This window comes from Podarcis pityusensis (genome assembly GCF_964106645.2).
Source record: "Podarcis pityusensis genome assembly, chromosome: 1".
NCBI classification, from domain to species: Eukaryota; Metazoa; Chordata; class Lepidosauria; order Squamata; family Lacertidae; genus Podarcis; species Podarcis pityusensis.
The window spans coordinates 67972440-67988952 of NC_138028.1; the positions used below are offsets into that span (position 1 = coordinate 67972440).

Consider the following 16513-nt stretch of genomic DNA (forward strand, 5'->3'; position numbering starts at 1 on the left):
GAAATGAGAGAACACCAGCACAACATAAACGTTAACAATGGAACAAAGAGGGTCTGCCTGAACAATAACAAGACAACAAGCAAGCAGAAGCAGTAGAAGAAGAAGAAAAAAATGAAGATTCTGTTTCCAGGATTAAATAAAACACTGTAACCAAAATCTGTGCTCTTATACATTTGTTATCATAGATAATGCTTGAGTTTTATACTAAGGGCTAACTCACAAAAGAAAATCTGAGCTGAGCAAACTGAAATCAAAGAAATTGTCTGAGGATCTCCCTCTTGTGGCCAGGCTGCTCTTGAATGTTAAACATTTCACCTCACTGCAGGCTGAAAATTCAACTCCGTGATCAGGGTCAGCTTGCAGTCACATGCATCAGACTATAGCTTCCATGGAAATGTTTTAGCAACCCCAGCTCCATACTTTGCCCATCAGATCTATACTGGAAGTTGCAAACTGAACAGAAAGCTTAATTCCATGAAATTTTCAAAACCAGATGTACAATCACCAGGAAAGCTAGCATATTCTTCAGCTATCCTCAGGTTTCCTGCTCTGTTTACCTGATTCTCCTCGTAGTTCCCTCTCGAGCTGAACACCATACACCTCCAGAGCTCGCTGCTTCTCCTCCACTTCTTCCAGTAGTCGCTGGATAGCCTGGACAGATTCATACATGTTTCAAGCAACAAATTTGCCAAAGGAGCACTTAGGAATATATGAAGCTACCATATTGGTCTGTCTGAGTCAGTGTTTTCGACTCTGATTGGGCACATGAAAGTCACAGGTAGGGACTGACTGTCCCATACAATAAATGGTAAACTGGAAATATTGGGGGCTTTGCTTTGGAGCTTCAGCATTATTATTATTATTATTATTATTACTACTACTACTACTACTATTTATTAAATTTGTATACTGCCCTTCATCTGGTGATCACAGGGTAGTTCACAACATACAGTATCCAACAGATGTCGGTCACTGAGCTCTAGGCATCACTGCCATTTCCCCAACATCATCTTAATCACCTAACAAATATTCCTTTTAAAGACAGGCAAGTGAATTTATCTGAATGGCTCTGGCATATCTGATGCCAGGGAGAAAAAGGAATAGCAGGAAAGGATTTGGGATCTTATAAATATACCTGCATTGTCCCAGACTGGCAGTATTACCAGATTCCACCCTGCGTAAGTGTTTTTGGGGCACTATATATGTAGCTATGACAGTTGGTAACCTTCTACTCAATCTGGGAAATACAACATGCTCATCCGCCACACCAGCTCAAGAGAGACGGGCTGCATATTAGAAAATCACAGTTTCCAATAGTTAAAAGAATATGTGGCTGTAACCACGACAAGTTATACGGGTGAAAACAAGGAACATAGATGATTGTATGGAGGCACACAAAGGGGAATGGGAGTCAGAGAGGACTGTGGGCTGTGTATCCGCCTCAGGCAATGGTATTTTGGTTTCTCCCACAAGGTCTTAAATTTACGAACCAGCCACCACAAAATGCATTTGATATGGCTGCCAGTTTTATGCAGTGCTTCTTTTTTGTAAAATAAAAATGAGGTGCCAGTACTCAGATGTTGATAAAAATGCCACAGGTGCCAAAAGAAGATGAGTGCAATGGGCAGTAAATACACTATACCAGTGAGTACCATGACAAAAAAATGGTTCTATTGAAAGGAACGCCTAATGACCTGTGCTTTATGGAGCCTCTTTAGTTCCTCTTGTTTAACCAGTTGCTTTGTTTCCTTTTCCAACTTTCTGTTTCTTCTCAGAGTTCTTTTTGTCTACAAAAAAGAGAGAGGTAATCAATACTTTGTACTTAGCCACAGCTTTTCATAGACTTTTCTTTTAATGTGGATGTTAAGTAGTTTTTGACTGTGTTGGCCAGGCACATTCTGAGCCATTTGTCCTCATCAATAGGGACCTTGCTGCAATCTTAGCTAGGCATTAGCATTTTCTGTCAATAATGTTCCATCAATGAAGATGAAACTGCACATCTGTAAGACCAAGACAAATTATCTTGGTGACTAAAAAGTAACGCTAGGGAGTGCAAAGTTGCCACTCAAATCTTGACCTACTTGCTATATCTGCAAAATGCTAATAATTCAGTCCATTGCGGGAGAAGAGGAGCATATATTTTGATGAGAAAAGCAGTCAGGATTCAGATGACAGTTTGGCCTACTACGTTTATGAGATGATAGTTTGCCATGCATGGAGACTTTCACCAAGAACGAGATGCAGATAGAGCAATACCTATTTTGAAAGTAGGATAATTGTGGAAAAAACCATCTGAAACAGTAGATAGAGCATGAAGAGCTTTCAAACTGAAGGTCAAAGACTATTTGCAATTTAATAACCAGACTGCTTATAACTTTATAGAGTTTTCCAAAACACACAGAGGCATGATTGTGCCAAACATGTTTCTTTTCATGTATATATCCCTTTACATATTGTTGCACACTATCTCTATATCTGAGTGTTGTGAGATTCCAGGGGTTCAGGCACTTACCCAGGGTTTGTGTGTCTTTATGATATATGGTTTTATATACAACCCGCATCTAGATGGAGGGATTGCAGAACATTCACATCCTGTGAGCGTCTGGCTTCCCCCTTAAGGATAGCATTGGATTTAAAGGACAGCAACAAGCCATCTTCTGTGTCTCTTAGTTCTAACCCATTATCCTCAGCTCGTATGGAGTTCTGCCTCTCTTTCTCCTTCTTGCTGCTAATTGACTCCAAGGACCTCCCCCCAGCCTACATCATTCAAAGCTGAAACCATAAACCTAGCCCAGGCATAGGCAAACTCGGCCCTCCAGATGTTTTGAGACTACAAGTCCCATCATCCCTGTCCACTGGTCCTGTTAGCTAGGGATGATGGGAGTTGTAGTCCCAAAACATCTAAAGGGCCGAGATTGCCTATGTCTGACCTAGCCTTATCTGCCCATTAGCACCCAGCAAAGAAGTCTTGCCCTCTGATGCTTTCCTTGATAGTCCATGACTTGCCTTTGTCCCCGGCTAATAGCCTATCCAGCTAGCTCTGTGAGTTGGCTTGGCTCATTAGCATATCTAAATTTGGCAATGTTTAATCAACACTTGATTAATTCTAACTTTTACTAAATCCAGGAATTATGGGGAGAATCTGGCCCTCAGGAATTTAGGGGAATCTGGCCTCCCACAAGCCCATAACAATATATAAAGCAAAGTTCTCTCTCCTGGCTGCTTTTCCCCTTCAGGGTTCCAAAATTGTCTCTTGGCATTTGTTAAACGTAAAGCAAGCCTTCTTGATCAGGCCAATGGCCTATCCAGTCCAGCATCCTGTTCCCACAGTTACCGACCAGATGCCTGTGGGAAGCCTGCAAGCTGGACATGCGTGCACACTGCCCACCTGCAGATCCCAGCATATGCCACTGACAGTGGAGGAAGAACATAGCCGTTATACACATATTTGTGTAGGAGATGCTTGGAAATGGAGTGGAAAAGGTGGGAGACAAACCAGCTGGTTGAAGATTGCCGTAGATAGAACACCACTGCAAATATCAGCAAGAACAAAAAGTGCATGCCTGGCTCCAAACTCAGCCCAGTTAGCATCACCAGCAAAGAACTTGTTCTCAAAGGCACTGTTCTCCAATGGCAGTTGTAACACTGTGCCATCAGAGCCTATCTCGAATCTTGGCGGAAATGCATCCTCTTATACTTCTTGCACTAGTATCAGTTACAGTACGTGCAGCATACTCATCACTTTGGCATCATTTTCATTTATTTTCTAGTAAAATATATCCAAAAAAGAAAAATACAACAGTATCTACGAAATCACACAGAAGCAATCCTCTTTACATCACTTGATTTATACTACTTTTTGACTTAATTAGAACCTCAATTCCAGCTGGGGGACCATACATTTTTATCTGGCTTAATTATTTTCCAGCCTACAGCAATAAGGAAGATAACTGGTTTTAACTCTTCCAATCTACGTTTGGTTAATTTTATTCTTCTTGTTACTCCAATAAACATGTCATTGCCACATGGACCAATATACACGTTAAAGCCATATTACTGAAACTATTAGTTTATTACGTTTGTAACAGCTTGGGACCAGTTTGCTTGAAGGATTGCCTTGCCTCATACGTACCTCCTCAATCACAACAATCTGCAAAATTTTCGTGTTTGCAAGTGCCACGTAATGTTCATTTCTCATTTACAAGAAACTAGTTTTTTAGTGTGGCAGCAACCATGCTCTGAACTCCTGGATATATTACACCAGACAGGCACCCTCACTGTACTGTTTTAGATGCCCACTAAAAACTTACTTCATTTCGACAAGCCTACCCAGACAAGCAATGTGGTTTGGTGGGATTCAACTAAAGAGCTCTTTCAGCAGAAGCCTTGCACAAAGACTTCCCACTTGCACAGTGGGGGTTTCTCTCCTCTCCTCCCCCGTGCACTCCTAAAATTGGCTCAGGTGGGGGTGGGTGGGTCAGGAGAACCCCCAGAAAAGCACAAGAAGGGAAGAGGGGGGAATTGTTCCATCTGCCAAGTTGAAATGTTTGCGCAGACAAAAGCATTGAAAGAGGGGAACAGTGAAATCCACCCACTGGTTTCTAATTTTATCTGTATATTTAAGTAAGTATTTTACATTTATTTACACTATGTTATGTAAAACACACACACACACACACACACACACACACACTTGAGGCAGCATGCCTTTGAGTACCAGTTTGCAGGGAACCAGAATTGGGAAAAGCATTGTTGCTCTCATATTCCACTTGTGGGCTCAGAGGCATTAGGCTGGCCGTTGTGGGAAACACATCCCTAGACTAGATAGGCCTTTGGCCTGATCCAGAAATGCTTTTTATTATGTTCTTTTGATGATGGTGTTGTTCTTGTTGTTGTTATATATGTTAAGTATAATTACTTAATTGGCACAGAAATGGAAAATGCCTAAATGTGTATTGCTAACTCTGGGGAAAACCCCCTGCAATATTCTAAGCAATGCTGAGCTTTAGCTGAGTTGATAATTAGCTATTGTTGTCTTCTGCTAGATAATGTGAGTGTTTAACCTCTGATCAGATGATTAAGGTACTGAATTGCAAATCACATCTTGAAAGGGAGTTGCTTTTAGTCTTTGTTCCCAGGCTCTGTGGAAGTAAAAAAGGTAAAGGACCCCTGACAGTTAACTCTGGGGTTGCGGCGCTCATCTCGCTTTACCGGCCGAGGGAGCCGACGTTTGTCCGCAGACAGTTTTCCGGGTCATGTGGCCAGCTTCTGCCGAAACCAGAGCAGCGCACGGAAACGCCGTTTACCTTCCCACTGGAGCGGTACCTATTTATCTGCTTGCACTTTGACGTGCTTTCGAACTGCTAGGTTGGCAGGAGCTGGGACCAAGCAACGGGAGCTCACTCCGTCACGGGGATTCGAACCGCCAACCTTCCAATCAGCAAGCCCTAGGCTCAGTGGTTTAGACCACAGCGCCACCCGCTGTGGAAGTAGGGGCGTGTAAATGAAGCTCTCCAGGAGCACATGGCCTCAGGCTATAATGGAGGCAGTAATGGAATCCTGGGTAAAGTTATTTTTAAGATACTGAGCCTGTGCTGGACAACACAAGATCTTATATAGAATTATTTGGATGTATCTTTGCTGTTTTTGTTCTGTTTTGGAAGACGTTCTGCAGGTAAAGTTTTGAATAATATCTAATGGGTCTGGACAATGTTTCATTCCAAAAGGAGTCAGTTTTTATGCATCCAGTCGCTTCAAATTCTGCAGTATTAATAGCTGCAATAATATATTTATTTATGCCCCACCTTTTCCCCTGATAGCACATGAGGCAGCTTACCGATAAAAACAAGAACCACTAAAAACATCTGAAAAAATCAACACCACAAAGATGTTGGCAACCCAGCAGTGTCGTTGGCAGAGGCTGGAAGTCTTATTTTGGCGTTAAGTGGTTTGTAAATTAATAAATAATAAGAGCAACAATTGTTGCTGCCATTTCTTCACTGTGGCTGCCAGCACTTGTTCATTTATTACATTGTCCTTCCAGACTCTCCCTCCCTCCATTTGTCATTTTGGCTAGCTGTGATTATTCCCTGGGGACCCCATTGTCTGATGTGGGGCTCCAGGCAAATACCTGACCTCTTGTGCCAGTTCTGTGGATGAGAGGAACTATTGTAATGCCCTTTGGTTCTTGACACTCAGTAGTAAATCACAGAGTTCATTTTATACTGAACCTTTACTATTTCCAATACGGGGAGGGAAGCGTTACCTTGCATGGCAATGAAGACCTGCCTTCTAATTCGCTGTCAGAGGATGAAGAGCAATAGTCAACAACTTGTTTTCTGGCAGGTAAATGTTCAGAACCTGAAAGAGGAAGAGAAAGCTCAGTGGTGCAGGCAGTATTCGCAACCTGGGCTTTAAGTGGATTTTCCCCCATAGCTTCTGAGACTGCACCTGCCTGCAGCTTTGCAAGGCTATACCTAGCAGCAATTTGGAACACTGGCTAATTACATTAATTAAGCTTTTGGCAACTGTTCAAGGCCTTCACTGCTTGGCAAGTCCTTGGCCACAGCTACCCTTGCAAACATATCAAGTTTTATGTACGAATCAGTTAACTCCTACTTCCATTGTACGACGGCTCAGGCTTCCATTCAAAAAATCAGATCTGTTATTAAAATGCATATCTGAAGCTAGCCGTGTTATCTAACTGATTGTCTAAGGCTCACCATGCGGGCTAATTGAATGCACCAAGTCTGAGCCAGCTCTTAAACAAATTACCCTTATGTGGTTTGTAGCATCTGGCACCCATTTTTACTCTGTGACATCTGCTCAGTGTAAAAGAGCTGGCGTCAGAATGTCTGGTCATATAAAAAAAGTCACAAATATAATCAGAAGCAAATGGACTTCACGGAGGAGGTTTTATCACACGGCCTCATGCAACATAAATATTTCATTAATTAGGCCTAAACAAATGTCACATATATATTTTCTCTCCCTCGCTCAAGATTATCACACTGTGTGTGGAACAGTAAATGCTGTACATAATGAACACACACACACCACAATGATGCATTCTTCCACAGATTTCACTCAAACCGAAAGTTCAGGCTGAGACCTGTGTTCAGAGATTCAAATTGCTTTCAATTTTGGGCCCCCAAATTATATTTTTTCTCTTTTCATCAGCATAGTGTTTTAATAGGCCTGTAAATTTCCACATGATTTTTTTTTTAAATGGCTAATTCATTTCTTCCTCCTCTCTAAGAAAACAGAAAAGGCACAGGGAACATCTGGTGATACACTTAACTTGCTGCAGGATTAATGATTAACACCTGGATTAGACTCTGGTCAGACAGTGAGTGGCAAACATATACATCCTAAAATGACTGAAGGCTTCTTGGCACAGGCAGGATAACTGTAGGATGTAACTAAGGAAGTGGGAGGCTTAGTGGTAGAGCATCTGCATTGCATGGCAGAAGGTCTTGGGTTCGATTCCTGGCATCTCCAGGTAGGTCTGGGAGAGACTCCTGCCTGTAACCCTAGAAAGCCACTGTCAGTCAGTGTAGGGAATACTGAGTTACATGGACAAGTGATCTGACCCAATTTTGAATAAACATTTACAAACTTTTTATTGACAATAATTAGTTAAACAATTTAAGGATTTATACATTTTTGTAACATGCAGAGAACAGTATTCACAAAGAAACCAAAGACTGGAACTGAGGGAAGTCGTGGGGGGGGGGTGTGGGGGGAGGGAGGGGGGGAGGGAGGGAGGAAAATGGGGGGAAAATTAAGGATGATATGTTTCGTTTAACTCTTTAATAATAATATATATATATATATAGTGAGAGAGAGAGTGATCTGACCCAATATGGCTATGTATGTTCCTATTTACTATAATCCATTGCATGAATGCAACATTTGTTAAGAAGGACAATGTGGTGGGTAGAGAAGGTTATAGATTTTGGGGATAACTAGAACTAAAATAAGAGTCTATCCCCTGCTGCCCCGAGGGCCGAAACATTTCTTTTCAAGTGTCCTTTGACACACACAGGTTACTTACTAGATGATTATTGAAAGGTTACTTGTGTTTTGCAAGAGTGGGCACACACCCATGGCTCACTGTGCCTTTTCACCTTCCTGGCTGCATTTTACACCAAAAGGAGTTTAAAAACTAAGTGCTGGAGTAGGCAAGGAGCTGCAGGAAGAAAACATTAACTGAGAAGCCATGTTGCTCATGGATCAGAAAAGATGTAAAGAGGGGGAAGGCTCTTTTGTTAAAGGACCTGAAACACTCCTGTTTGGAAGGATGACACACTGCAACCCCCAGTCCATGATGGGCAAATTTAGGGCTGTGTGAGTGGTATGCCCACACCGGGCACTGAGCTGAGGGGGCCCTGTCTCAAAACCCAGTAAGCAAGGCGTTGGGCCTTGGGAAGGAGATGTGAGGGCTCTGGGACCCTGCCAGAACCTTGTGCCTCCTTCCCAAAGCCAGATGCCTCCTTACCCACCTTTGGGAAGGCAGCATGGGGGGGGGGGAAATTTTGACCTTTGTGCATCGTACCCAAGCCCATCATTGTCCATGAGCAGCCTCAGGCAAATGTTGGGCAGTTGGGCAAAAGGAGAATGGTACCAAGGGTCTTATTGTGTCTAAATAAAACCTGATGTAACCTTTAAGGTGTTGGAGCCCCTGCAGGACTCTTCATAACATGGGTCCATGATGTAGCCACAGCGCTGTTATGTGCTGAAGTGGTACCCACATCCTAAAAGTAACATTGGCAGGATCCCTTCAGTATTCCAACTATACCTTGAGGATCAGAGGAACCTCTTTCCGCCTCCCTCACAGATGTGGGCGCAAGCAACCCAGCACACTCCCAGCTTAGTGAGCCTTAGATTACATTGGCTAGGCATGTGAAGTTATGTGTGCCAAGACGCACTCATAGCGCTCGTGAATTTGAGTTATGGGCTGAATATCCAAGGATATTCCATTCCTTTGCCATCTTTGGAATCAAGGGAAAACAATGAACTGAAACAACCCCTTGAAGATGCTCTGTTGATCCAGGATGGCTAGAAATCCCACGTGTCCCCAGGGTGGTGGAGCTAGACCAGATGATGGAACGCCAAGTGTGCAGCTGAAGGCGGTGACTCAATTCCCATTGGGTGGCTTTGGAGGCCAGCTGGCTCTATTAAGCCAGCATTGCACTACTGGAATTATGAGCAAGTGAACAATGAGGGCAAAGACATGTTGTTAACGGGAGCATCCCCTTGTTAACAACTGCAGCAAAATAGGCTTGACAAATGGAGTGTGTGTTATATAAAAAATGGTTGCATTCACGTATCATTACCCTGCTTAATTATCAGCTTCTTTTACTCTGAAAAGCACTGAATTTGGTGGGCCTACATGGGCATTTCTCCAAAGACCCTTGTGCTCAAAGCTGCTGAAGCATATTTAAAGAAATAAGCTATAATCCTCAGGATACCTTGATATGCCTTTGGAACAGAACCAAGATCCCCTTTTCCCTCTCTAGAAGTGGAGACCTCCAGAACCTGCTCCCTCCCTCCCTTCCCTTTCATATATCCAATAATTAAAATGCTTTACAAGGATAGGAAGCATGGGCATAGCTGGGGGGGGCAGGGAGGGGCAGCTGCCCCCCCAATCAAGAAAAATACATAGCTAACTGAGGTTCTGCACCCCCAACAAAAGACTTGCCCCCCCTAACAAAAATCCTTTCTACACCCATGAGAGGAAGTGTTTTGTAGTACCATAGCACCTCCTGATGCACCAGGATTCATGTTCTAGAGACCACGCTTAAGCCTGAAGAGTAAAACAGCCAACTGCAGCAGTATATTCCATTATACCTTGTGTATATTATACATATACACCGTTGGCACCGATCGGACTTGTGGAGGGCACCAGATTGGCAAAGACCAGTGCTATTTTTCTAGAAAAAGAGGTGCTGGAACTCACAATGAACACCTCTCTTGTTCTCCTAGAATAGCAATGGTGTCCACCTGAGAGGTGCTGGAACTTAGTTTTGACAAGTTCTGGCTGGGGGGGAAAGCCCTGGTAAAGACTATACAATTGCCATGAGAGAAGAGACAAAGCAGTAGAGAGTAGCATCCTAATATTCCTATCAATTATTATTTATATTATATATAGTGATCATCTGCTAGTTTTACTGTAGTTGTCTGCAAACTACAGATACACGAAGGACTGTAATTAGCAACTTTATTTGTTCATCTAGTGATTGTTTTGTACTGTTAGGTTGTTAAGAGTGTGTGTGTTTATTGATGGGATTTTATTTTATTTATTTCATTTTGAAATAAAACTCTATGATATAAAAAGGCCACCTGCTCCCTGCCTCTCCCATCCCCTCCCCTCCTCGTCCTCCTCCTTTTAAAAAAGTGGCATTGAATGTATCTGGTAGAAGCACACATACTATAGCAGAAGACCAGATCACACTACAGTTGCCATGGGGATGTCATTGACTCTGAGCCGTAATATATATGAACTACTTAACTGCATGGGCCCCTGCCATGTGTCAAGAGTCTTCACCTTTCCACCAGCAACAAGGAGCGGGGCCATGGAGATAGCAGAAATGCATGCATTTGTTCTATATATCGCAAACAGCTGGAAAATCATTGTCAAAGGCATTGCCATGGCAACTGGGATTTGTTTTCTTCTGGACCATATTGCTCTTATAGGTTACATTTTAAAAACGAAACACTTCCCATCCTACAATGTGAAACATTTCCAGGATGGTATACAACAAGGTAGCAAGGGGAAAGCTAAACATAAGAAGGCTAAAACCCAGCAGCCTTGATCTGCCATGCTTGGAGGGTTGCAGGGGGCAGAGGTTTCATTTCCCTATGCCCAAAACCACTCAGCCAGGCTCTGCCTACAGAGCAATGCTGGTGTCACTTCTCTGCCACAAAATTCCACCTGCCAAAGGTCCTGGTGAGCAGGGGGACCTATTGGCATTAACCCACAGAAAATCCCAAGATGGGATTTTACACTATTTTATGCAAATTGTTTAAAGATTTAATCTTGCATTAAAGCACTATACATACTTTGTTTAAAACAACAACTGGAAATAAAAATCTTAAAGAAGGGAGTTTGCTTACCCAAGTATTCTCCTTTGGAAGAACTATTTAGTACTTCATCAACATCAAAGATGGTACAAGGTGACACAGGGCTTTTAACTTTGACATCTGCTTTATTCCTAAAGCTGCTGAATAGGTTCCACACATTGTTCCTCTGTTCAGGACCATCCAAAACGGCATCAGCGTTTTTGTTCCTGTGCCTTAGAGATGAAAAGCGGGTGTTCTTTTGATTGTGAGCACACCACTCATCCCTGGCAGACTTCCAGAGGTTCTCTTTAAGGGTAAACCTTTCTAGAAGTGTTGGCACATCATCAGCATTGGTAGAAGAGGAATGTTCGGGTTTATGAAGACTCTGGGAAGGGCTGCTATGCGCACTGTAAACAGGAAAAGACGTGCCTTTGTCAACACATGAATATTCCTCTCTCGGACTGCTGGAAAAATGAGACCCATTTGAACTCCTCGTTCCAAGTCTTTTTTCTGCATCATCCAACACACTGAGCTCCTGTGTTTGTACGTTATAGTCTCCATGATTCTTGCTGCATCTGAGACTAGCAGAGCGAACCAGGGCCTGTGGGAAATTGAAAAATGTGCTTTCCAAAGGAAATTTGGCATGTGTGTCCTGGGCCTTTTTCAAACCCCCTGGAGGAGAAGTAAGAGGTTCTATGATGGATTTCTTTATAGCTTTGGCAATTAGCCTCAGTGGCGATTTCGGCTGGGTGGCAGTGTGTTCTTTGGGACAGTCACCAACATTCTTTGAAAGTGTCTGCCCAGGAGACAAAACTGGAGAATGGTTATCTGAGAACTTCTGAGATTGACCACAACTGGATTGTTTCGGTATGTTCTCATATCTGTTAAAATAAGCATTCTTCTGGTCTGGAATTCCTTGGCAGTCATGTTCCGTTCTTGTAATATCTAGCTCAGCATCATCCAGAGCAGGTCTTCTGGGCTTCTGTTCCATTGAAAGTGTCAACCTCCTCATTATCTTGTTTTTAGCTTTGTTCAAATGTTTGTCATGCTGTTCTTTGACATTCTTATCTCCGTCATCAGGGTCTGCAGAGGACAACCTTGAATTCTTTGTATACAACTGAGAGATCAGTGGCTCACTATTCATCACCCAGTTTCCTAAATGTGCATCTTCAGTTCTGTAATCCTTGTCTTCAAGCTGAGGGTAACTGAGAGGTGAAGTCAGATCAACGTGACAAGTGGATTTGCTATGTGCCAATGGAAAGCTATCAGTGCAGTTGTGGAGTGAATAGTGAGGAACATAGGATGCAATTTCACTGGCTTTTCCTTTCCTTTGAAATGCTGGGCTGTTTGGCTTGAAATGTCCTCTTGTAATTTCTGGACTCTTGTCAGGAGATGTCAGCTGTATGGAATGCATAAAATGATTATTTTTAGAGGAAAATGCAGCCAGGTCACCCTTGCTTCTATTTAGAGAGTGTTTTCAAACAATTACATGAGAAAATACACTCCCCCATAAAAATGCCAGAAAGCCTCACAAAAACATTCCAATAAAATGGAAAAGGAATACACAATAACTGCAGGGTCTTGCTTTTATCCAAATATCCCTGGGAGACAGTCAAGATATTTAGATATTCAGATGTCTATAGGAGTTCACTGCAAAATATATATATATATTGACCCAGCAGACAAACAGTTAGTGTAGGTTAAAAAAAGTTTTCCATTTTTTAAAAACAACAACAACAAAATGGTGATGTTGTACAGTCATACCTTGGAAGTCTGGCAGAATTCGTTCCAGAAATCTGTTTGACTTCCAAAACATTCGGAAACCAAAGCACAGCTTCTGATTGGCTGAAGGAAGCTCCTGCAGCCAATCGGAAGCCATGGAAGCCTCGCTGGACATTTGGCTTCCAAAACTAGTTTCCAAACCAGAACACTCACTTCCAGGTTTGCAGCGTTTGGGAGCCAAAACGTTCAAAAACTGAGCTGTTTGAATATCAAGGAACGACTGTATTTCATTATGCTTGTGTAACTACTATTCACCACTAGGAGGCAAGTTCAGTCTGATCTGGACAGTGACCCTCCCATCCATGGTTGCATTAACCCACTGAAGAAAGCATAAGCTACAAATAATTTATAATCTAAACATTTTGTTTATTTGTTTGCAAACCACCCTTCATCCATAGATCTCATTGTCAAAATACAACAAAAAATACAAAACGCTCTACATATGTAACTATACATATTTACAGCAATACCCTGTAGTATTTATACTGTAGTATTATATTGCACTTCTTCAACAAAGCATACTGTTAAAAATGTGTTGCTTCATACCTCTGTCTGAAAGACCTCATCCTTAAAGTCACTTTGAACACAGGCAGAGGTATCCTTTGAAGACGACCCGTTTTTCTTGTTGTACAATAGTGGAAAATCTACAAAGGGAAAAGTGGACCCATAAAAGTGAGTTCATTGGAATAGATCCATGGAGTCCGCGCTACTGAAACTACCCTTCCACATTACAGGTACCCAGTGCTTCCCCCGCCCTAAAAAAAATGTTTAGGAGTACTCTCATTTTCCCACTCATATTGAAATACTGCCCCTCAATGAGGCCAAACCTAGATTCACAAAATGTTCAGGCGTATGCGTACCCCTGCATCCCCCCCCCGAAAAAAGCACTGCAGGTACCCAGCTGGCAACCAACGCCACCCATATAGACCATGTGCAACCTTGAAGGTCGCAGTCCAGCTCCCTGCCACAGAATAGCATTGTGTTTTGTTTTGTTTTTTAAAAATCATTTTAATCAATTAGGTGGCACAGAAAAGCAGCAACAACAACAACAACAACAACAACAACAACAACAACAACAACAACAACAGTGACATAGCAAAATGATGATAATGATGATGATATTCTCCTGTATCCACCATTCCGCTCTGCTCCTCAGCCAGGCTACAAGCCATGATGGCTATAATGGTGTTTTGCAACTTTGACCTGTTGCAGGACCTTACCCAGACCTTAGCAGAGCAAACGCAGAGTTCCAGAAAGCAATCAGTTGCAGGCAGGATGGACGAAGCAGGAACAAGACGCTGCTACCAGTAACTTGGTTACTTAGAGGTGTTTATTATTTAGGCAGACTCTACAAGTTACTATATACAAGAACAGATATGGATCTTAACTAGCTCTCTCTTAACAAACTCCAAACGACTCTCAGAACTCAGAACACCACACTGACCAACAAAACTATCCAGTCAGCAAGGCCATAAGTCATCATGCCTGCGTGAGACCTCAACCAATGGTAGAGCTGTATCCAAGGTCTCATATCTCCAGGCAGAATAACTCTTCTCTGCTCAGTCATCTTGGCTTTTGGCCAATGCTTAATTGAGTCTGTGTGAAGCTGCACAGAATGGCATGTAGTCAAAAATCCCAACAGGCTATGCTCTGCCTCCACAATTAGAGGCAGCAATGCATCTGAATACCAGTTGTTGAATACCCTGCTGAATACCAGGGGAATGGAGAAGGCTCTTGTGCTCATCTTCTGCTTGCTGGTTTCCTCCAGGCATCTGGTTGGCCACTGTGAGAAGGGGATGCTGGACTAGATGGGCCATTGGCCTGATCAAGAAGGCTCTTCTTATGTTCTTATGTTTGGAGTGCTACACCCAATAGTAAACATGTTTTTAAATGCCCAGTTAATTGGGGGGGGGGGAATTGCCCTGGCCCTAAAAAATAGGAAAGGTGACCCAGTGAACAGTGCCGTAGATATGGGGGGGGGGACTAGCTGGGGTTTTTTGCCCCGGGAAAGCCTCCAGAGAGGCACCATTGAGGCTCCCAGACATGTGTATGGGGTGTGTGTGTGCCAAACTGAGTCTTTGACCCAGGCCTCGTTTTGCACCTGCAGGGAAAGGGGCTTTCCATAGCTGCATTGCCACTACTTGTTGCAACAATCCTCAAGTCTGCAGGAGGTGGTTTCTAGAGAAAGGCATCAGCTTGATGGCCTCAGCATGCATGCAGGTTGATGGGTTTGGAAGGAGGTGGCTACACATTGCTCCAGTCGTATATTGGCATCCCTATTTTATTTAGAGATGTGCAATCAATCCCCTTTTCAGTTTTCATCAGTTCCCAAAGTGTAAAGGAGCCATAAAATACACAATTCAACTAAACATGAAATAGTTAAAATCAACAATTCAGCCTGTGCCACTGAGTGAAAAAAGAAATTTAATTATTCTGGTGCAATTAATATTATAGAAAACTACCCACACTCAGAGAAGCTTGTAGGATGCTGTTTCTATGTAACTGCTTTAGAGCTTTAAAAAACAACAACAGCAAATTGGATGTTCAATACTATTGAGTTCTACCATGGCTTTGCAAATTGGCTGCCACATTCAGATTCCCTGACTGCAGTCTTCTGGTCCTGTCAGGTTCTCCTCTCACCCCTTGCAACAGAAAGTCTCACTGGCTAACAATATTGCCATATAAACCATCACCAGCTTGCTATCGAGTAATTTCCTAGCCGCACCTTAAGAATTGTGTGGCAGAGTTTCCGCTGTTCCATCATTTCCCCACCAAATGGCAACTTTTCCACAATGGAATTCAGCCCCCCCCCATCCCTTCATTGACTGAATGGCTGAGCTCTGCTCCTGGTGGTGCCAATTAAGCACAGCAGGAGACAAGAGCAGCAGCTGTCAAAGATCTTTTATTTCAGATGCAATGGAGGAAATGTTTTTGTTCTCTGCAACGTAGGAGACAATGTTTATTCCAATATGGATCCTTGGATCACATAACTTAATATTGAATGTGTATTTCTCTCTCTCTCTCTCTCTCAACAAAATAGTAAATGCAGGAAATATTTGCACAGCTTTGGATAAATCAACACATTTATTAATATAAGTTATTACAGTTCATTGTCCTGGAAGGCAAGTAAAATGACTCCAGCTGATGCCTGAAAAATTAAAACAAGCAAGGGATGTCCTGGATACTAATAAATAATAACAATAACTTTATTATTTATACCCCAGCCACTCTGGGAGGCCTACAGTGCATATAAAAATATAGCAAAATGTCAAACATTTAAAACTTCCCAATACAGGACAGCTTTCAGATGTTTTCTAAAAGTTGTGTAATTCTTTATCTCTGGATTTTATTGACTGATATGCTATAGTTTATTTATTATTTTATTTCATAAAATGTGTAAGTCGCTTGATTTTTTTAAAAAAGCAAACCTCCAAGCAGCTTGCAAAAAAGATAAAACAATAAAATTATCAATAAGAAAAATGATCAACAATGATCTGATAATTTCAGAAAGTTGAAATAACAATAGACTAATAACAGATTGCTAAACATCAACATCAACTTGCTAAACATCTGGGTAAAAGGTAAAGGTAAAGGGACCCCTGACCATTAGGTCCAGTCGTGGCCGACTCTGGGGTTGCAACGCTCATCTCGCTTTATTGGCCGAGGG

General features: G+C 42.4%; 1 protein-coding gene across 7 annotated transcripts in view; it reads right to left on the reverse strand.

The window, feature by feature from the left end:
* MICAL2 (microtubule associated monooxygenase, calponin and LIM domain containing 2) overlaps window positions 1-16513 on the reverse strand; it is a 145767-nt gene that overhangs the window by 7807 nt on the left and 121447 nt on the right. For all 7 annotated transcript variants that reach the window (XM_081011801.1, XM_081011803.1, XM_081011802.1 and 4 more), the window contains 5 exons: window positions 13393-13490; window positions 11119-12463; window positions 6266-6360; window positions 1695-1787; window positions 558-651 (listed from right to left, as the gene is read on the reverse strand). In XM_081011801.1, coding sequence (XP_080867927.1) covers window positions 558-651; window positions 1695-1787; window positions 6266-6360; window positions 11119-12463; window positions 13393-13490 — 1725 coding nt within the window. The remainder of the gene's footprint in view (window positions 1-557; window positions 652-1694; window positions 1788-6265; window positions 6361-11118; window positions 12464-13392; window positions 13491-16513) is intronic.